This window comes from Euleptes europaea, chromosome 17, assembly GCF_029931775.1.
Source record: "Euleptes europaea isolate rEulEur1 chromosome 17, rEulEur1.hap1, whole genome shotgun sequence".
Lineage (NCBI taxonomy): Eukaryota > Metazoa > Chordata > Lepidosauria > Squamata > Sphaerodactylidae > Euleptes > Euleptes europaea.
The window spans coordinates 12872897-12895428 of NC_079328.1; the positions used below are offsets into that span (position 1 = coordinate 12872897).

Below are 22532 nucleotides of genomic sequence, written 5' to 3' on the forward strand. Positions count from 1 at the left end.
TGGGTACTAATTCATGTGAAAATCAAAGTTTATGAAATCAAATGTATAAGCAAAGGGTCATAAGAAACTGGTCACTAAAATGTGAGCAGTTTGATCTTCAATTTCCAAATTCAGTCACAAGGGGTCACTGCTGCCTAAGAAAATATTTAAGGAAGACTGAAAATCCAGAGCTCCTCCCTGAAAATTCTGCCTGTCACCATCACAATAGGGATCACGGACACTGAATACAACACTCCTGGAATCTATTCAAAGGATTTAATAAACACCACTTTTGAGGAGATCACTGGATTCTTTACTCCTTTAAAGAAAGGGATTTATATGTTGGGGTATTTTTTTTGAAGGACTCTTGTTGGATTGATGTTTGAATTTGGCATGGTTGTTTGGACGGCAGATTGTGTGATGAAGCGGCTGCTGCAGCTGGTTTTATTCCACACAGCCTGGGAAATGGGGAGCGGCCAGCTCCATTATTCCGTGCCGGAGGAATCTCAGCATGGCACTTTTGTGGGCCGCATCGCCCAGGATTTGGGGCTGGAGGTGAGTGAGCTGGTGCCTCGGATGTTCCGGATGATTTCCAAAGACCACAAGGATTATTTGGAGGTAAATGTGCAGAATGGGATTTTGTTTGTTAATTCCAGGATAGACAGGGAGGAGCTGTGTGCCAAGAGCTCTGTTTGTGCCATTCACTTGGAGGTAATTGTGGATAAACCCCTGAGGATCTTCCATGTAGAGGTGGAGATCAGGGATATAAATGACAATGCTCCCATTTTCTCTGCAAGTGAGCAAATCCTGAGCATAGCAGAATTTATAACTCCACCTGGTACTCAATTCCCATTAGAAGGAGCCTCTGATTCTGACATTGGCACTAATGCTCAGTTGACTTACAAGCTCAGTTCCAATGAATATTTCACAGCAGAGCAGAAAACAGATGAACACAACAAACCTTTAGCATTAGTTTTAAAGAAGCCGTTGGACAGGGAGACGACCTCTGTGCATCGATTATTACTCACAGCTACTGATGGGGGCCAGCGACAGCTCACTGGCACAGTCCAGCTGGTCATCAATGTCTTGGATGCCAATGACAACCCCCCTGTCTTTAACCAGTCAGTTTACAGGGTGAAACTGCTGGAAAATGCATCTGCTGGAACTCTGGTTATTGCACTCAATGCTACTGATTTAGATGAAGGAATTAATAAGGACATCTTTTACTCATTTAGTAACCATGTTCCACCAAATTTTCGAAAGGTTTTTAGCATAAACTCCAACACAGGGGAAGTAACAGTGAATGGCAACGTGGATTTCGAAGATATTAATATATTTGATCTACAGATTGTGGCTGAAGATAAAGGCAACCTTCCATTGTCTGGGCATTGCCAAGTGGTCATTGAGGTGCTGGATGTGAATGACAATGCGCCAGAGGTGTCCGTGTCATCCTTGTCCGTGCCAGTTCCAGAGGATGCTCCACCCGGGACAGTGGTGGCTTTGATCAGTGTCTCGGATAGAGACTCTGGAGCCAATGGGAAAATAAATTGCTCCTTGTGGCCCCCCAAGTTCCCATTTAAGCTGACGTCCACCTTCAAGAATTATTATTCTCTGGTACTCTCTGAGCCCTTAGATCGTGAGCAGGTAGCCGAGTATGGGTTGATTGTGAGGGTCCAAGACCAAGGGGACCCCCCACTGTCCGCCAGCAGCAGCCTGTTGGTGCCAATCAGTGACGTGAATGACAACACACCCACTTTTGCACAGCCCTCCTACACCGTCTTCGTGAGGGAGAACAACCCACCTGGGGCTCATATCTTCACAGTGTCCGCCTCAGACCCAGATGTGGCCGAGAACGCCTTGGTCAGCTACTGGCTGGATGAGAAGCTGTGGCCGCTGTCAAGCTATATCTCAGTGCATTCGGAGAGTGGGAAACTGTATGCCCTGCAGCCCTTGGATTATGAGGAGGTGAAGCTGCTGGAGTTCCAGGTGAGAGCCAAGGATGCCGGACTGCCCTCCTTGTGTGGCAATGTGACTGTACAAGTGTTTGTGGTGGACGAGAACGACAATGCACCTGTAGTGTCACAGCCAGTGGAGGAGCCTCCTGCTTTGTTAGTAATCCCTGCACCTTCTGGACACATGTTGGGCAAGATCCGTGCCCTGGATGCTGACTCAGGATACAATGCCTGGCTTCGCTATGAGCTGCATGAATCAAACAGTGGTCCTTGGCGAGTGGGCCTGTACAGCGGTGAAATCAGCACCACGCGCATCCTGGATGAGGTAGAGGGTGGGAGCAGCCAAAATCTGCTGGTTGTGGTGAAGGACCATGGCAAGCCTCCACTCTCAGCCACGGCCACTCTGAGTGTGTCTTTGGTGGCAAATACCCAGGCCATCAAAAGTGATGCCCGACTTCCCAGGACAGCAGGAAACGCAAAGCCCCTGGCAGATACTGCCAATCTCTACCTGATCATCGCCATCTGCTCAGTGTCCAGCTTGTTCCTGCTGGTGATCCTTGTCTACGTGGCGCTGCGGTGCCAGAGCCAGGCCAAGGAAGCAATGGTGTACGGCCCTGGCACAGCCACGCTGGTGTGTGCCAGTGAAGTGGGCAGCTGGTCATATTCCAATCGCCACAGCCACATCCTGGCAGGGGTGAGTGGAGAGGCTGGAGGCAAAAGTGACCTCATGGTCTTCAGCCCCAACATTCCTGCTTGTGCTGAGAATGGAAAACAGCAGGACTTGCTCTGCACAACGGTTAGTAATTAATTACGATTTACTCCTGGCAGGCATTATGCAATATCTGTGACTCTGAAGAAGAACTTGTTTTAGTAGTTAAGTAGTGGATTTGAAAACATTTTAGCCAAGTTTAGTGTTAATAATTATCCATTTGGAGTACTGAGATTAGCATGTAAGCCTCATTTTGGAGAAGTAATGGGGTGGATCTTATCATTTTGTTCCATTGGTGCCCCCCCCCCCCATTCCTCTGTTGCAGGACCCATTTAACTGCTGTAAGAAGCTATTCTTTCAGTCTATTGAATCATCTTCACACCATAGGAATATGCAGGCATTGACTCAACAGAACAGTAGGGTCCAACCCTTTCCTCAGTTCCCCGTTCACACATGTCATATCTTCCTGTAGCTGAGACGGAATTGTGCTTGGTTATGGTGGGGGTTGCGAGTGGTCAGTAAGACAATGTTGACAAATAACTGTGCTGGACTACCTGCTGCTAGTACAGAAGAAGGCTCAGGAGGTAGAATAGGAATCGGAGGTAATTTGAATTGCTTTCCCTCTCCCCTTCTGGAGTGATTCACAACATACACAAAAAGTTTATTGTCTCTTCTTCAGAAGGGCTTATACTTAATGGTTGGACAGATAAGTCAAGGAATGGAACAAGGTGAGAGCAGAAGCTGTGCTCTAGGAAAGTTACAATTTCACACATGGCTTTACAGAAATGACCTTGGAACTTCTCACTAACCCCAAGAATCTCAGAATCTTGACCCAGTGCTAGCTTGTTTCTTGGGATGTTTCCCTCAGATCCCTCATGCCATTAACCCACTATTTCCCTGAGGTCACACAGGATACTTGCTCTATTCCTGCCTCTCTATAGGCCCCTAAACCCTATGTATCTAAACTATAGATGTCTGAGATACTTTTCTTCCCCTGGTGAACTATTCTGCTGGTAGTTCCCCCTGTTTCTTTGTTGCTTCCCCAAGCCCTGTCTGAGGTGATGACAGACTTTTCCTCCATCTAATTTTCCTCCTCCCACATCCAACAGCTTCTTGTTGGCTGATGCTGCTGAGTATCTGCTTACGTCCCCCGTAGGTAGGGATTTGTTGTGATGCCTGGAAGGCTGAACTAGAGGCCTTCCATCACACAAACCCAATTTACATTTCCCCCATTTAGTTTGTAATTATACACTAGTACTTTTACAGTATTTTCCCTTGAGGAACATTAGCATGATTCAGGACATTTTTACAGCACAAAATGTATATAACTGGCAAAATTCTTCCAAGAATCCTTGGAACTGGATTCTTAGTGAAGATGCGGACAAGTCTCTGTTGGAGTTCCTTAATAGTCCCTACACAGTATTACACTTCCAAGGGTCTCCATGGAAAGAAATAATGATAAGCCAATATAGTGTAACTATAAGCTTGATTACACTAACTGGAATGTGGATGAAAACAGGTGAACATGTTAACTTTCTTCTAATATAAAATATCATTTCAATTGTAAGTTTGTTAGGTTGAGTCCCTAGTCATTGCTAGGAATAAGTCACCAGTGTGACTTAGTTAGGAATGAATATGCTTGGGATTGGGCTGCATGTTTTGTATAATGATCAGCAATTTCTGAAATGATAACATCTTTATTTATGGTAGTGGTAGTTGTATCCTGTAGACCAGGGGTGTCAAACATAAGGCCCACGGGCCGGATCCTATCCCTTGAGAGCTCTTATTTGGCCTGCAAGCCAGCTGAAGCAGCCACCCCCTCTGCTCTCAACCTGGGCTGGCAAGGCATGGTTTAGCCCCCACCAAGTGACATTTATGTCATATCCGGCCCTTGTAACAAATGAGTTCGACACCCCTGCTGAAGACCCTTCGGAGTTAATGGGTTGTGCTCTCAAATGAGAATTTGTCTAGGAATAGGACCTTACTGTCATCTTTGTAATGCTTCAGTGAGTTAACCCTGAGTCTCACCACATGTATTTAGAGGTCCTCTTTGATTTTTATTCAGAGCTGATATTGTATCAAAATAAAACTTGATTGATTGACTGAGGTCCTGCAAATGTCAGGGGAACTTATGTCCAAGTAAATTTGTTTGGTATTGGGGTAGCAGATAGCAAAACTTTCTGAGTAGTTATTTAGTACTTCTCTAATTCTACATATCAAGCTAGTTGTATTCCAATCGCCGCAGCCACATACTGGCAGAAGTAAGCGGGAATGCTGGAGCCAAAAGTTACCTTGTGGTTTTTAGCCCCAATGTTCCTGTCTTTTCATCAAATGAGGAAGTGGGAAATGTGAAGGAGCTGGAGAGGTGAGTCACATTCTGAAACAGTTAAAATCAATACTGTTATTCCTTTTGGCATGAAAATACTGAGGCAAATTATGCTATTGGTTCCAGGGATGTCTGTTGAGTAGCATGGAGTTTGATAATGAAGCTTCTGATGTATAGGCACTTCCTAATTTAATTTATTCTTATGATATTTGGTGGACCTCCAGTGAGAATATTTACATCTTTCTTGTCTCCTGCATTTTATTCTCACAACAGCCGTGTGAGATAGGTTAGGCTGTGTGACTGGCCTAAGGTTACCCAGGAGAGTAGGGATTTGAACTTGGATCTCCCAGATTTTGGTCCCACAGTCTAGCCACTATGTGTGTGTGTTAAGTGACGTCAAGTCGCTTCCAACTCATGGCGACCCTATGAATGAAAGTCCTCCAAAATGTCCTATCTTTGACAGCCTTGCTCAGATCTTGCAAATTGAAGTTTGCAATGACTATACCACACTGGCTAATATTTTATGTGGGTGAATCACTGTAGACCCTTACTTTCACACATGCGGAATACCGCATTTTCAATCCATTTTGCAACTGGATTTTACTGTGTTGCCATTTTCAGTGTAGGTAGGAGGAACAGTGTAGGTAACCAGTCTCCCATTGTTGTTTGATGTGGAGATTGTGAATGATATTCTTCTGAAGAGAGAGTATGGCATCAAGTGACTGATGAACTAGATGCTGGTTTTACCTACACCAAATGGATACAATATGAACTACATATTGAATGATGTTGCAGTTCATTAGAAGGAGAAGATAATGGTTGTCCACTGGGCACCCTGAAGCAAACCGCCAGTATGAAGGGGAAAAGCAACCTGAAGAAAAAGCAAGTACAATGGAGAGAGGTGTCTGTGCTGCTGGAGACAGCACACTGTATGACAGAGCTGATCTAATTAATACTTTATGCTCTTCTCTGATAATGGTGGAACCTTCCTTTGGCACGAGGAGCCTTCCTCCAGTGCAGTTAACCTTGCTGTAGTGGAAGAACTGGGTTCCGCAGGCAGAAGGTTTCTTGCATTGACAGAAGACTTTGTTGCTAGTGGAATAGAATTTAAGAATCCAATCCATGGTACCAAGAAATAATTGATGCAGAAAAAGCATTTGATGAGCTAGAGTGGAAATTTTCCATAATTCTCTTAATCATCATATTCTTTCAGGAACACATATATTAGGTGGGTTGATGCTGTTTATTGGTATCCATTCAGGCAGGGGGACCATCAGACTCAAACTAATTTAAAGCACATCAAGTAAAATATTCAACGTCAGCAGGCAAAAACAAATACCTATATCCAGTCCATGATAAAACATAGGAACAGCTCCTGCACACAAACGAAAACAACAAAAACTCAGAGGAGCTACTAAAGTAAAATAAATAAAATAAAATTCCATGACCTAAAGCAGATAATTACATTAAAAGCAATAAAATACCAACGACCTTAATAAGCATCTAGGGTCCAGAAATAAGAAACTCCCATTAAAATCTTAATAACAAGATAGATTATAAAAATGTTTGACAGGATAACATTTTTTTGGGTTGGGACATAAAATACTGTTAAGTTTTGGCACCAGGCAAGTATTTGTGGGGCATGAGCGCCAAAGTCTGGATGTCACAGCAATGTCAACACTCTTAGCCACGGTCATGAAGAGCAGGGAAGAACAAATATCAGAGAGTTGCAGAGATGGCAAATTGGCTGGACACATTCATATCAAAGAGGAGAAATTAAAACCAGAGTCATTTTAGAGGTTCTAGCAAACTTTTGCTAATTGCATAAAGCCTAGATACTACATGACCATGATTACAGACAAGATCATTTATAGTAGTGTGGCTTGTTTGATATTTCTTATCATTTCATGTCATTTATATATTTGTTATATACTTTTAAAAAAATACACAGCACGAACTGGGGAGATGATATAGCAGAGACGTTAACAGGAGAAAATGATCCTTCAAGTAGCTGCTTGCAGACTGTGTATGGCTTGAGATAGTAATCAGCACTTGAAATTCTGCTTGGAAGTAAATTGGCTGTCACTTTAGATGATCCCTTTAGCTTATGGTTGGCAGCACCCTTGGAACCATATTTTAAATCAGTTGAAGCTTCTGAACAGTCTTCAAAAGGCAGCCCCATGTATAGTGCATTACAGTAGTCCATCATGTACAGGTAACTGTAACCAAGCCTTGGCTCTCAAGTAAGGGCCACAGCAAATATACCAGCCGGAGCTGGTTAAACCTGCTATTATTTGTTGAGTTGACTTTTATCCTACCATTCCTCTATGGAGCGAAGTGGCATACGTGGTTCTCACTGTCCATTTTATCTTCAAGACAACCTTGGGAGGTAGGTTATGTTGAGCAAGAACGACTGGTCCAAGTAAGTTTCATGGTGAGCAGGAATGTGAACCTGCATCTCCCCTGGCCTAGTCCAGCAATCTGACTGACACCACACTGGCTACATGGCAAGAGATCTGCACTTCTATCTGTCCCTGGATCAAATAGTTTCCAGAAGGTTTGAACCTGCTATTTACTAATGTGGAGTGCAATCCTATTAAGAACAGCCTGATGTGACAAAAATCATCCTTTTAAACAGAATTTTTGTGAGGACAGCATGTTGTATATTGATCAGACAAGTACCCATTTGTTGATGCTTATTAAATATCATGGAAGCATTTTGGTTTATAAGGTTAAGTTAGAGAAAACAGAGATAATTACATTTAATATAAAGTAAGAGCTTTTAATGAAGCCAATTTTCTGCATCAGTACCTATTGTGTAAAATATCCATGGGTCTCTTTAACAAAAGAGAATAAGGAGTTGGATCCAAGATGGTGTCCGTATTACCAAACTGATTATAAATCTTTAGTCCTTAACAGGCAAACAGGTATCACCTTTGCAGACATATCATCTTTAAGCAACAGGCAGATTCCTTGGTTCCAGTATGCACAGATTAAAAGTTTATTACAAAATGTTGCTGAGTAAAGAGGAAACAAGAACCCAACTGACAGGCTTTGAAAAATCAACTTCAACCAGTGAATGTACTCTCTAAGATTTATAATTATCTATTGGAGGGTGATGGTAAATGGCAGAATTTTTTTTTGCAATCCTCTGGAGAAAAGATCTGAAAGCCCCAGTAAGTCCAGAGGTTTGGATATTCACTTTAAGAAGTAATTTAACATTTTCTATAAACATCTCTGCCAAAGAAAATTTAATAAAAGTGCTATAACAGTGGCACCTGTCACCCTCTAAATTGGCAAAAATTTACCAAGGGGCTAAAGGTGATTGTTGAATATGTGAAGCAGCTAATGCAAATTTTATACATTTATGATGGGAATGCAGCAGAGCAGTAGTATATTGGAATATGATTGTCATGATGACCTCTCAAGGTATAAGGAAAGAGTAACCATTATCCCCTCAGGTTTTCTTGTTGAATTATGTGGATTTCCTTCTGAAAGAAATCCATGAATTTGTGCAAAGTTAATACTTGCCCAAAATTGGAAGAAAAATATAATCCCAAAGAAGGAGGAGTGGTTGGAGAAGCTGGCAGAGTGCATTCGCCTGAGTAAACTAACCTGTCTATTACATGGGACAAAAGTCAGAAAAGTTTGAAAAATTGATATTTTTTGTCCAGAATGTGCAGTTAGTTTGAACTTGTATATTTTGTTGTCAATGTATTTAGCAATTTCAGTTTTAGAACCATGTTTTTATTTGGTTTGATTTAATAAAGGTTTTTTCAAAATTGTTGTTGGAAGATTAGCATAGATGCAAATAAACCCTTCAATACAAGAATGATTCTCAAAGGAATGGATAAGAAGAATAGTTAAATTAACAGAATGCCATGCATCCAGTGCAGAATATGTAAAGCTGTGTAGTTTGGTCCTGAACGTTGACATTTATTAGATTTTTGTTCTTTTAAATTCTAATTTGATGTGGATAGATTTCTGAATTTATATACTTAAATGATTCTAGTTTTCGAAAGTAGTATATTTATGCTCCTATATTAGTAATTGTATATAATAAAAATGAAGAGAAAGTAAAATAAAGTTTTTTACCTTAAATATTAAGGAACAAAATTTGTGCTGATGGAAGGGAGAGGAGGAGTAGCTTAGTTAAAAACCAAGAAGGTTGACATACCCATTTAAACTGGAAAGCTGTATGTGAGGTACTGGGTAGGATTAACAATGAGCCAAATATATGCACTGAGCACAAACAAGAGAGCCAGTGTAGAGAAGTGGTTAGAGGGTCAGACTAAGAGCTGTGAGACTCAGGTTCAAATCCCCATCTCTGCCATGGAAACTTGCTGGGTATCACATGCTTAAATGTTAAAATGGAGGAGAGGAGAATGATGTAAACTGCTTTGGGTCCCCACTGGGGAGAAAGGTGAGGTATAAATGAAGTAAATAAATGTGCATTAAATATAATGTTATATATACATATAAATAAAATAGAACTTGCAACTCATCCAAGATGATGTGGAAGTTTGCATAAATGGGAGATTAATTTTATTTATTTATTTATACACACCCTTCTTTTCTCTCCAAAGTGGGATCCCCAAGTAGCTCACAACATCATTCTCCTCTTCACCTTTTTATCCTCACAACAACAATCCTGAATGGCACAAACAGCTCTTGCCTATTTAAGGCTAACCAGGAGCAGGAAGCCAGGGAAGAAATACCTGGAGGTAAAGCTGCAAAGTGGTGGTACATCACAGGAGGAGAAGAAGAAGGATGCCATTTACGAAAGGGTTCGGATGCATCGCCATTAACAAAGTCTGTCCACATTACCTGTTATCTGCTACTGTGCCCCATCTATTTCCAGATCCTGAACATTTAGCAATGTCTGTATTCACATCAGTTTGTATTGTGATCAACCCAGCAGATGTAATTTCTTATAGAATGATCCCCCTGGCAGGTTTTAGCATATATTTGAATAATTTTTCTGCGAGGCAGCCACCTCCAGAGTTTGGCAGCTTAGCAGGCAGAATAGAACTATTTAATTTAAAAATGAACGTAGATTCTTTGCCATATCAGCCTGAAGGCTCACTGATGAATCAACCAGATATAAAATACTGGGGTCAAAGATACTGGCACCCTGTGATGTCTTTATAATGCTGGTTCATCACCACACAGTGTATGGATCTGAAGTGAGAAGACAATTCTTGCTGACTTCTTCAAGTGCCCCTGGATGTTCTGTAGGGCGCATACATGACCTGGCAAATATCCACCACCCCAAGTGATGTCAGCGTCAATTTCCATGCGTTTTCTGCATAAAAATTTATTTTTCAAATAATAAACATTACACAGGAGATACAGGAGATACATGTACAGCCCCAAATGCTTTCTTTAAAAAACTGAAAAACACCCACAGGAGGCAGTCACTTTGAGCCTCCTGTGTTTGTTTGCTCAATAACTCCACAAGCTACTTTGCCAGCCATGGAGACAAGATATGGGGAGTATCTGTTTCCTCTTGTCTGAGAAGGAAGCTAAGGAGGAGTTTTTAGTGGACAGATAGTTGGAGAAGACAGTGTTAAGCAGCTTCTCCTAATTACAAACACAAAGGTTACTGGACTGCTGAGCAATCAACTAAAACTATCATTATGAAGCACTATTTGTTTAATTTATGACAGTTTTGTTGTGGAATTCATGGCTGGGATGGTATTTGAAACTAGATTAATTTCTGCTCAGTGCATTGGTTCCTGTGCATAGTGTTTGTCACTCCCCCCTTGCCCCTCCTTCTGACCGTTGAGTTAAATGATAAGACATCAGGACATGGCTACGTGTTGCACCCCATGCAACAATTTTCCAGAAAGTTAGTTCGTAAATTCAGACTCAAGTTGCTGAGTGCACAATAGCCAGTGTTGTACATGGATGAAGCACCCCATGAGCAAAAAACAGTGGGTGCTAAGAACTTCACTTGAAAATCAAAGTTTATAAAATCAAATGGACAAGCAAAGGGTTATAGGAAAGTGGTCACTAAAATGTGAGCAGTTTGATCTTCAGTTTCCAAATTCAGTCACAAGGGGTCACTGCTGCCTAAGAAAATATTTAAGGAAGACTGAAAATCCAGAGCTCCTCCCTGAAAATTCTGCCTGTCGCAGTCACAATAGGGATCACAGACACCGAATACAAGACTCCTGGAACCTATTCAAAGGATTTAATAAACACCACTTTTGAGGAGATCAGTGGATTCTTTAATTCTTTAAAGAAAAGGATTTATATGTTGGGTTTTTTTAAGGACTCTGGTTGGATTGAGTTTGGCATGGCTGCTTGGAAGGCAGATTGCTTGATGAGGCGGCTGCTGCAGTTGGTTTTATTCCACACAGCCTGGGAAATGGGGAGCGGCCAGCTCCATTATTCCGTGCCGGAGGAATCCCAGCATGGCACTTTTGTGGGCCGCATCGCCCAGGATCTGGGGCTGGAGGTGAGCGAGCTGGTGCCTCGGATGTTCCGGATGGTTTCCAAAGACCACAAGGATTATTTGGAGGTAAATGTGCAGAATGGGATTTTGTTTGTTGATTCCAGGATAGACAGGGAGGAGCTGTGTGCCAAGAGCCTTATTTGTACAATTCATTTGGAGGTAATTGTGGATAAACCTCTGAGGATCTTCCATGTAGAGGTGGAGATCAGGGACATAAATGACAATGCTCCCATTTTCTCTACAAGTGAGCAAATCCTGAACATAACAGAATTTATAACAGCATCTGGTACTCAGTTCCCATTAGAAGGAGCCTCCGATTCGGACATTGGCACTAATGCTTTGCTGACCTACCAGCTCAGTTCCAATGAATATTTCACAATAGAGCAGAAATCAGATGAACGCAACAAACCTTTAGCACTTGTTTTAAAGAAGCCTTTGGACAGGGAGACGACCTCTGTGCATCGATTATTACTCACAGCCACTGATGGGGGCCAGCGACAGCTCACTGGCACAGTCCAGCTGGTGATCAATGTTTTGGATGCCAATGACAACCCTCCTGTCTTTAACCAGTCAGTTTACAGGGTGAAACTGCTGGAAAATGCATCTGCTGGAACTCTGGTTATTACACTCAATGCCACTGATTTAGATGAAGGAATTAATAAGGAGATCTCATACTCATTTAGTAACCATGTTCCACCAAATTTCCGAAAGATTTTTAGCATAAACTCCAACACGGGGGAATTAAAAGTGAATGGAAATGTGGATTTCGAAGATATTAATATATTTGATCTCCAGATTGTGGCTGAAAATAAAGGCAACCTTCCATTGTTTGGACATTGCCAAGTGGTCATTGAGGTGCTGGATGTGAATGACAATGCGCCAGAGGTGTCCGTGTCATCCTTGTCTGTGCCAGTTCCAGAGGATGCTCCACCCGGGACAGTGGTAGCTTTGATCAGTGTGTCAGATAGAGACTCTGGAGCCAATGGAAAAATACATTGCTCCTTGTGGCCCCCCAAGTTCCCATTCAAGCTGACGTCCACCTTCAAGAATTATTACTCGCTGGTACTTTCTGAGCCCTTAGATCGTGAGCAGGTAGCTGAGTATGGGTTGATTGTGAAGGTCCAAGACCAAGGGGACCCCCCACTGTCCGCCAGCAGCAGCCTGTTGGTGCCAATCAGTGATGTGAATGACAACACACCCGCCTTTGCACAGCCCTCCTACACCGTCTTTGTGAGAGAGAACAACCCACCTGGGGCTCATATCTTCACAGTGTCCGCCTCAGACCCAGATGTGGCCGAGAACGCTTTGGTCAGCTACTGGCTGGATGAGAAGCTCTGGCCGCTGTCAAGCTACATCTCAGTGCATTCGGAGAGTGGGAAGCTGTATGCCCTGCAGCCCTTGGATTATGAGGAGGTGAAGCTGCTGGAGTTCCAGGTGAGGGCCAAGGATGCCGGACTGCCCTCCTTGTGTGGCAATGTGACAGTGCAAGTGTTTGTGGTGGACGAGAACGACAACGCACCTGTAGTGTCACAGCCAGTGGAGGAGCCTCCTGCTTTGTTAGTAATCCCTGCACCTTCTGGACACATGTTGGGCAAGATCCATGCCCTGGATGCTGACTCAGGATACAATGCGTGGCTTCGCTATGAGCTGCATGAATCAAACAGTGGTCCTTGGCGAGTGGGCCTGTACAGCGGTGAAATCAGCACTACGCGCATCCTGGATGAGGTAGAGGGTGGGAGCAGCCTGAATCTGCTGGTTGTAGTGAGGGATCATGGCAAGCCTCCACTCTCAGCCACGGCCACTCTGAGTGTGTCTTTGGTGGCAAATACCCAGGCCATCAAAAGTGATGCCCGACTTCCCAGGACAGCAGGAAACGCAAAGCCCCTGGCAGACACTGCCAATCTCTACCTGATCATCGCCATCTGCTCAGTGTCCAGCTTATTCCTGCTGGTGATCCTCGTGTATGTGGCGCTACGATGCCAGAGCCAGGCCAAGGAGGCAATGGTGTATGGCCCTGGCACAGCCACACTGGTGTGTGCCAGTGAAGTGGGCAGCTGGTCGTATTCCAATCGCCACAGCCACATCCTGGCGGGAGTGAGTGGGGAGGCTGGAGGCAAAAGCGACCTCATGGTCTTCAGCCCCAACATTCCTGCTTGTGCTGAGAATGGAAAACAGCAGGACTTGCTCTGCACAACGGTTAGTAATTAATTGTGAATTACTCCTGTTAGGCATTATGCAATATCTGTGACTCTGAATAAGAACTTGTTTTAGTAAATAACTACTGAATTAGAAAGTATTCCTCTGTTGCAAGACCCATTCCTCTGATGTAAGAAGCTGTTCTTTCCATCAATGGAAGCATATTTACACAACAGGAATATGCAGGTGCTGTTTCAACAATATGGTAGGATCCAACTGGTACATTTTCCTCAGTTCCCTGTTCAAACATCAAATTGTATTTGGTTATGGCGTGGGTTGCAAGTGGTCAGTCAAGCAACGTTAACAAATTACTGTGCTGGACTACTTGCTGCTATTACAGAGGAATCCGGGGAGGTAGAATAGGAATCTGATGTAATTTGTTTTACGTCTGAAGTGATTCGTACCAACAACTACTTTTCACAACACACACACACAAGTTTATTGTCTCTTTGCGAGAAGGAGTTATGCTTAATGGTTGAACGGTTAAGTCAAGGAATGTTACAAGGGGAGAGTAGATGTTCTGCTCCAGTAAAGTTATAATTTCAAATATGGGATTACATAAATTATGCACTGTTCTTGTGGGTGATTGGGGAAGAAGGCTTTTTGTTGGAACTTCTCACTAAACCGAAGAATCTCAGAATCTTGACACAGTATTAGCTTGTTTCTTGGGATGTTTCCTTCAAATCCTTCACATCATTAACCGATTATTTCCCTGAAGAAACACAGGATATTTGTTCTGTTCCTGGCTGTCTATAGGCCCCTGAGCCCTATGTACCTAAATTATAGATGTCTTAGGTCTTCCCCAAGCCCTGTCTGAGGCTGTGACACTTTCCCTCCAGCCAACTCTCCTCCCTCCTTCCACAGCCCCTTGTTGGCTGATGCTGCTGAGTATCTTCTTATTCCCTCTGTAGATAGGGGTTGTGATGCTTGGAAGGCTGAACTAGGAGCGGTCTTTCACACCAACCCAATATATGTTTCCATTATACAATAGTAATTTTACACAGTGTTTTCACTTCAGTATTAGCACGATTCAGGGCATTCTGACAGTACAAATGTTTAGAATTGGCAAAATTCTTCCAAGAATCCTTGGAACTGGAGTTTAGTGAAGATGCTGACAAGTCTTTGTTGGAGGTCCTTCATTGGTGGACTCTAACCTGAAGAACTGGGTTTGATTCCCCACTCCTCCATATGAGCGGCGGACTCTAACCTGGAGAACCAGGTTTGTTTCCCCATTCCTACACATGAAGCCAGCTGGGTGACCTTGGGTTAGTCACAGTTCTCTCTGAAGTCTCTCAGCTCCACCTACCTCACAAGGTGTCTGTTGTGGGGAGAGAAAGGGAATGAGATTGTAAGAGGTTTGATTGTCCTTAAAAGGTAGTGAAAGTCAGCATATAAAAACCAATTCTTCTTCTTCTCAGTCCCTACACAATATTACACTTCCTAGGGCCTCCATGGGAAGGGATAACTGATCGGTCACTGTAGTATAACTATAAGCTTGCTTACACTAACTGGAATGTGGACAAAAACAGTGGTGAACACGTTAACTCCCTTTTATTATAAAATATCATTTCATTGTCAATTTCTTAGGTTGAATCCCAAGTCTCCATTGCTAGGAATAAATCACAAGTGTGACTTAGTTAGGAGTAAATATGCTTGGGATTAGACTGCATGTTTTGTAAAATGATAAGCACTTTATGAAGTGATACCATCTTTATTTATGGCAGTGGTACTTGTATACCATAGACCCTTTTGAATTAATGGGTTCTGGTCTCATATGAGGATTTCTCTAGGATTAGGACCTCCCTGTCATCTTTGTAATGCTTCAGAGAGTTATCCCTGAGTCTCAACACATTTATTTGGAAGTCCTGCTAATGTCGGGGAACTTACGCCCAAGTAAATGTGTTTGGCATTGGGGTAGCAGGTAGCAAAACTCTCTGAGATGTTATTTAGTAGTGCTGTAATTCCACACATCAGGAGAAAAGTGAAGTGGGCAGCTAGTCGTATTCCAATCGCCACAGCTACATCCTGGCAGAAGTGAGTGGGAATGCTGGAGTCAAAAGTGACCTTGTGGTTCTCAGTCCAATGTTCCTGTCTTTTCATCAAATGAGGGAAATGGAAGGATCAGGTTCCAAATTCATGTGGAGAGGTGAGTCACATCCTGGAACAGTTAAAATCAATACAGTTATTCCTTTTGATGTGAAAATACTGAAGCAAATTATGCTATAAGTTCTGGAAATGTCTACTGAGTAGCATGGGGTTTGATAATGAAGTCTCTGCATTTCTCAAAATCTGATCTATCTCTGGTTGATGGCTGATGTATAGGTACTTAAATTAGGAAGTTTAATTTATTCTTATGATATTTGGTGGACCTCCAGTGAGAATATTTCAGAGGTGTAGGACTGGGGCCGAGGGAAAGGAGTTAGGGTTACCGTATATCCTGTCTTTCTTCCCAGTGGCGACCCACAGTGTCTTACATTGTTCTCCTCTCTTGTATTTTATTCTCACAACAACCCTGTGAGGTAGGATAGGCTGGCCCAAAGTTACCCAGGAGAGTTGGGATTTGAACTTTAGTCTTCCAGATTTTGGTCCCACAGTTTAACCACTATACCACACTGGCTAATATTTTATGTGAGTGAATCACTGTAAATACAGACTTTCACACATGCTGAATAATGTACTTTCAATCCAGTTTGCAACTGGATTTTACTTTGTGAAATGGCAAAACCCATTTGCAACCAATCGTCAAAGTGGACTGAAAGGGCATTGTTCAGTGTGTGTGTAAGTACTTGATATTTTTGTGAAGGTGATATTTTATCTGTGTAAATTTTTGAGTTGCTTAGGGTTTTGTAGAACAAATGGAACCATACTCCTAGTCTTCTGTTCCCTTGGAACACTGTTCTTGCCTTCATCTGTGATCCTAAAGTCTAAATTCCAGAAGATGTTTGTATTAGTGGATCTTCTTTCTAAATAAGTATGTTTAGGACCGAGGCATCAAAGATGGCTCACTGAAAATAAATGTAGGCTCCTCTCCAAGAATTTCTGTAGTGTGCTGTAAGTGATCCTCATCTAACAAGACAGGAAGCCAGAAGTGTGCAGATTATCAGGTGATGTGTATGTGCAGAGACTGGATGCAGCACCAATGCATTCCCCCCAAATGACGTTTTCCTTCTTTCTTTAAATGGCATTGTGTGTGCAGTACAGACCCACCTTTAGGACCAGATAGGAATTGTGCACCCAACTCCCTTTTGCGCATGCAGTATTTCATGATGCTATAGAAGCATCTTTTGAATTTTAAAAGAGAATTTTAATTATATGGATACATATAAATTTTTAACTTTTTAATATATTATAGAAGTGTACAGTTGCTAGAAACACTTGCCTGTTTAATAACGTGTTATCATTAAATACATTAGAACTTGTCCTATTATTAACATTCTTGCTCAGGTCCTGCAAACGAAATGTTATGGCTTCCGTTAATGAGTCAATTCATCTAATGTGAGGTTTTCCTCTTTTCCTACTGTCTTCAACTTTTCCTAGCATTATTGTCTTTTCCATTGAGTCTTGGCTTCTGATGATTTGATCAAGGTACATTTGCCTTCATTTTAGCTTCTACTGAGAATTCAGGCTTGATTTGATCTTGAACCGATTTATTTCTCTTTTTGGTGGTCCACAGTATACGTCAAACTCTCCTCCAACAGAACAATTCATGGCTGGCCTCCCAAGTCTCATTCTCGTGATTTCTTAGTTGCAGTCTCCCTTTTGTTGATGATTGAGCCAAGGAATAGAAAATCTTGAACAATTACTTTCAGTTACTTCATAGTCACTCTTAAAGTTGTGTAATTTCTCAGTAGTCACTAATTGTGTCTTCTTGGTATTCACCTGTAATCCTGTTTGGCAGTTTTTCCTTTAGACTTCATCAGTAGTAGTTTCAAGTCTTTGCTATTTTCTGCTAGATGGTATGATGTGCATATCTCAATTTTTTTATGTTCCTTTCACCAATTTCACTCCACTTTCATCTAAATCTAATCCAGTTTTCCGTATGATATGTTCTGCATATAGACTGAACAGATAGGGAGAAAAATATATCCTTGTTCAACATCTTTGCCAATTAGAAACTGATCTGTTCCTTCATATTTTGTCCTTACAGTAGCTTCTTGTCCAGAGTACAGGTTGTGCATTCAAGCAATCACATGTTGTGCCATGACCATTTCTTTTAAAACCATTCATAGCATTTCATGATCCACAGAGTTGAAAGCTTTACTGTAATCTATAAAACACACTGACATTATCATTATTATTTAAAATATTTATTAGTTGTCTTTCTCCCTTGCAGAACTGAAGGCAGCCTGCAATATAAATAAAATATTATCAAAATAAAAACAATATAAATGAAACCACAATGATAAAAAAACTTAACAGGTCTCTCGTACACAACATAAAAACACAAAGGTCACATAAATGGTCACATTTTGAAATTGTTTGGAATGTTCCAATTACCAATTTTAATGTGCAATATGATCTCTTGTTACTCTTCCTTTTCTGATTCCAGCTGGGGCATCTGTCATTGCTTGTTCCATGTAATCGTCTTTGTTGTAAAATTTGTTTATACAGGCTAACATATGCAACCAGTGACAGAGCGCTCTGAAAAAGGTTTCCCTCAAATCCCTTGGCATTAGTCCAAAAAATACTTCTTCCTGTAACTAGGTTCATTCATCATTTGTTATAGGACAATTTATCTCTTTCTCCTACTTCCTTATGCACGCCAAGGGTATTCATCCAAATTCAGCAACAAAAGCTTTAAATCTCACATATGATTTGTCAAATTATGTGACTGCAGCTAACTGATACCTCAAATAATGACCTGGTTTCCAGGAGTACTACATCAGACAGTTGCTCATTGCAGGAAATCAATGTTAAAGAGCTCAAAAGTTGCATCACTTCACCAATTGATGGTTTAGTTCAAGTGAGCATAATATCATCTGCATAAAGACAAACTTTAGATGTATATTTTCCATGCTGAACTCCATGAACATTAGTGTTATGTTAGATAGCTATTGCCAATGGTTCAGTAATAACAGAAAATAAATGAGAATATAGGCAGCCTTGATGGTTGCCCCATGCCCCATGATAGATAAAATGCATCTGAGAAGTGACTCTTTATGGATACCCCAGTTATCAGGCTGTCATACATTGAAGAGATCCAGTTTTTACATTGACCTTCCAAATAGAAGTATTCCAATACTTTGTTCAACTATCCACATTCAGCTCTGTCAACCGCCTTTTCAGCACATAGCAGCATATTTTTTTCTTTAATTTTCTGTCCAAGTAATTTAGTTGATCCTGCCTTTCTGTCATAAAGGCATTCAAAGCATCTCACAACAATAACCACAACAATTTCTATAAAAACACAGAACAAAACACAGTTTAAAATGGATGTGACAATCCAGCAACATAAAAGGATATTAAAAGCAGTGATTACTCATAACCTATAAAGCCTTGGTGTTAGTTATCAACTGTTGTGACAGCTGGAATTCCCCGCACATTATGTGTGTTAATTAATTTAGCACAACTAGTGAGCGGTTTTCTTGGTTAGTATGAATTTTACTTACTTACATTTCAACCTATGCTTCCTGCACATACTGGCCTCTTGATCCATCTGCTTTTAAGAAATACATCCTGTATAACCTGTCTGCATAGTGAGGATCCATTTATTACAACCGAAGAAATGGGAATGTTGTGTTCATCCAGCACTACAGTGTCCCAAAAGTCTAATCCAGCATCATTGTTGGCACCATTCTTTTATAAACAAAGAAGACATCCAGTTTTTACATTGTCCTTCCAAACAGAAGTATTCCAATACTTTGTTCACAAGTTGGGCAAGGTAGAAGATCTAAGAGAAATCCTACCAACAAAATGAGAGAAAGAAGAAAACACTTGGACATCAAGCCCATAATCAAAACCAGTGTTTCTCTGTTGAACACGCATGTTCTGCCAGAGATGGACATGGAGTCACATTATTTCAGTTGAATCAGCTAATGCAATATACAAGCCTGCAAAGAATGTAGGATTGAATTAACAAATTGATATAAAAAATGTAGTAGCTGCTGAGGATGTTTCCATTTTCAATTCAAATAGGAGGAACAATGTAAGTAACCAGATTCCTCTTGCTGTTTGATGTGGAGATTATGTAAAATATTCTTCTGAAGAGAGAGTATGGCATCAAGTGAGTGATGAGCTAGATGCTAGTTTTACATGCACCAAATGGGTACAGTTTGAACTACATATTGAATGATGTTGCAGTTCATTTGGAGGTGAAGATAATGATTGACCACTGGCCTCAGTGAGGCAAACAGCAAGTATGAAGGGGGAAAGCAACTTGAAGAAAAAGGAAGTACAATGGAGAGAGGTGTCCATGCTGCTGGGGACAGAGTTGATCCAATTAAGACTGCATGGTCTTTTCAGATAATGGTGGTGTCTTCCACTGGCACAAGCAGCATTCCTCCAGTACTGGAAACTTTGTTGTAGAGGAAGAACTGTGTTCCATAGGCAGAAGGTTTCTTGCATTGACAGAAGACTTTGCTGCTGGTGTAATGGAGTTTTAGGATCCAACCCAAGGAACCAAACAATATTTTTTTGATGCAGAAAAAGCGTTTGATGAGCATGTGTGGAAATTTTCCATAATTATTATAATCAGCACATTCTTTTAGGAATACATATGTTAGGCGAATGAATGCTGTTTATTCATATTCATTCAGGCAATGAGACCAGCAGACTCAAACCAGTTTAAAGCACATCAAGCAAAAATATTCAACATCAGCAGGCAAAAACAAATCCAGACCATGATAAAACATGAATAGCTCCTGCACCCAAACAAATACAACAAAAACTCAGAGCAGATAATAAAGTAAAATAGCAGCAATAGCATACCAAAATCCAAAGCAGATAATGACCTCAATCTAGCCCTGGATCAAGTAGTTTCCTGAAGCTGAGAACCTTCTGTTTATGGTGGAGGGCAGTCCTATTAAGAACAGACTGACATGACAAAAATCATCATTTTAAGCAGAATTTATGTGAGGATGATGTTGTTGTATATTGATCAGCCAAGGATCCATTTAGAATCAAAGAATCATAGTGTTGGAAGGGACCACCAACCCCCTGCACAATGCAGGAAATTCACAACTACCTCCCCACCCCCACATGCCTAGTGACCCCTACTCCAGGCCCAGAAGATGGCCAAGATGCCTTCCCTCTCATGATCTGCTTAAGGTCATAGAATCAGCATTGCTGACAAATGGTCATATAACCTTTTCTTAAAAACCTCCAGGGAAGGAGAGCTTACCACCTCCCGAGGAACCTTGTTCCATTGAGGAACCCCTCTAACTGTTAGCAAATTCTTCCTAATGCCTAGGTGGAAGCTCTTTTGATTTAATTTCAACCCATTGGTTCTGGTCTGACCTTCTTGGGCAACAGAAAACAACTCGCCACCATCCTCTCTATATGACAGCCCTTCAAGTACTTGAAGGCTTCACACAAGGAAACATAGAAAAATGTTTATTCAGAAGGAAAATGGATGATTGATGGGAATACTTTCTGACATTTGTGGACGACATTGTTATATGTTGTGATACTGAAACAGCTGCAAAGCAAATTGCAGACAAACTGAATGAAACAGTAGAAGTGAAACTACTTGGACAAGTAAAGAATTATCTTGGAGTGGAGATTGAAAGAAACCAAGACAATGGATTTTCAATCAGTCAAAGGAACAAAACACTGGAATTTCTACAATTCTTGAACCTGAAGGAGTGCAAAACCAAGAACACTCCACTCGACCCTTCATATGTGGATCTAGACGGAGGTGAACTATTGCCTAACAATCACAAATACAGGGAAGCTATTGGAAAACTTCTATACTTGAGCAATGTTAGTAGACCGGACATAAGTGCAGCAGTTGGAATCCTAAGCAGAAGGACCAGCACACCTGTAGAACATGATTGGAATGCAATTAAACATCTCACACAATACTTAAAGAAAACTATCGATTTGAAGTTGAAGATAACTCCAAATGCTGAACTGAAACTGGCAGGATACATGGATGCTAATTTAGGTGGTGACAGAACAGACAGCAAATCTACAAGCGATACTTGTTCTACTTTGGAGAAAACCTGATCTCCTGGACCAGCCAAAAACAGCAAATTGTAGCAACATCTTCAACGGAAGCTGAATGCATAGCAGCCAAAAACGCATGTATAGAACTAGAAGAGAACTGCTACGCGACTTTGGAATAGATGGACTAACACCTGCTACAATGTTTGAGGACAATCAAGCATGCATAGCGCTACTGAGAGGCGAGAACTCTAAGAAAGGAAGAAAACTTCTTCGACTCAAGATGGACTCAGTGAAGGACAGACAAGAAAGAGGACTTGTAAAGGTGAAGTACTGTGAAAGTAAAGAGATGGTGGCTGACATTCTGACAAAGCCACTGCCTAGACAACAGTTTGAATATTTACGTGATGCATTGTGTTTGCATGTCTGAATGTAACAGAACCTCGAAAAGGGGATTGTTGGGTATTAAGTGGCGAGCTTTTGTTGCATGTCAGACAGTCAAGGGTTAATGTTAATTAACCAGTGGTCAGCAGAGTATCCATTGCGGACGTGTTTGCTTGTCACGTACACAAACAATCTGCATATTTACTGCTCTTACATCCTTTGTTTGGAAGTGAAAGCAGTATCCAGTTCGAGTTTCGATGCCAGCCTAGAAGGATGGAGAGGCAATCTTGTCCTTTAAGAATGCCTACTCAAGTGTAAGCTTAGCACCTGCCAGAGGCTTCTGGTAAGGTTAGGAAACTTAGAATGTAGAAAGGATTATTTGTTTTATTCCCAGTGAAACCCCACCCTCTTGAGTTTAGACAG

The 22532-nt window shown here is 41.5% G+C and overlaps 2 protein-coding genes across 2 annotated transcripts; both read left to right on the top strand.

The window, feature by feature from the left end:
* Positions 1–337: 337 nt before the first annotated feature.
* Positions 338–2739, top strand: LOC130488871 (protocadherin alpha-5-like). Its single transcript, XM_056862545.1, has one exon. It carries the CDS (start codon positions 358–360, stop codon positions 2737–2739), a length of 2382 nt encoding a protein of 793 aa, XP_056718523.1. The 5' UTR covers positions 338–357.
* An 8528-nt stretch (positions 2740–11267) lies between these two features.
* On the top strand, positions 11268–13634 carry LOC130488874 (protocadherin alpha-5-like). Its single transcript, XM_056862548.1, has one exon. It carries the CDS (start codon positions 11268–11270, stop codon positions 13632–13634), a length of 2367 nt encoding a protein of 788 aa, XP_056718526.1.
* The last annotated feature ends 8898 nt before the right edge of the window (positions 13635–22532 follow it).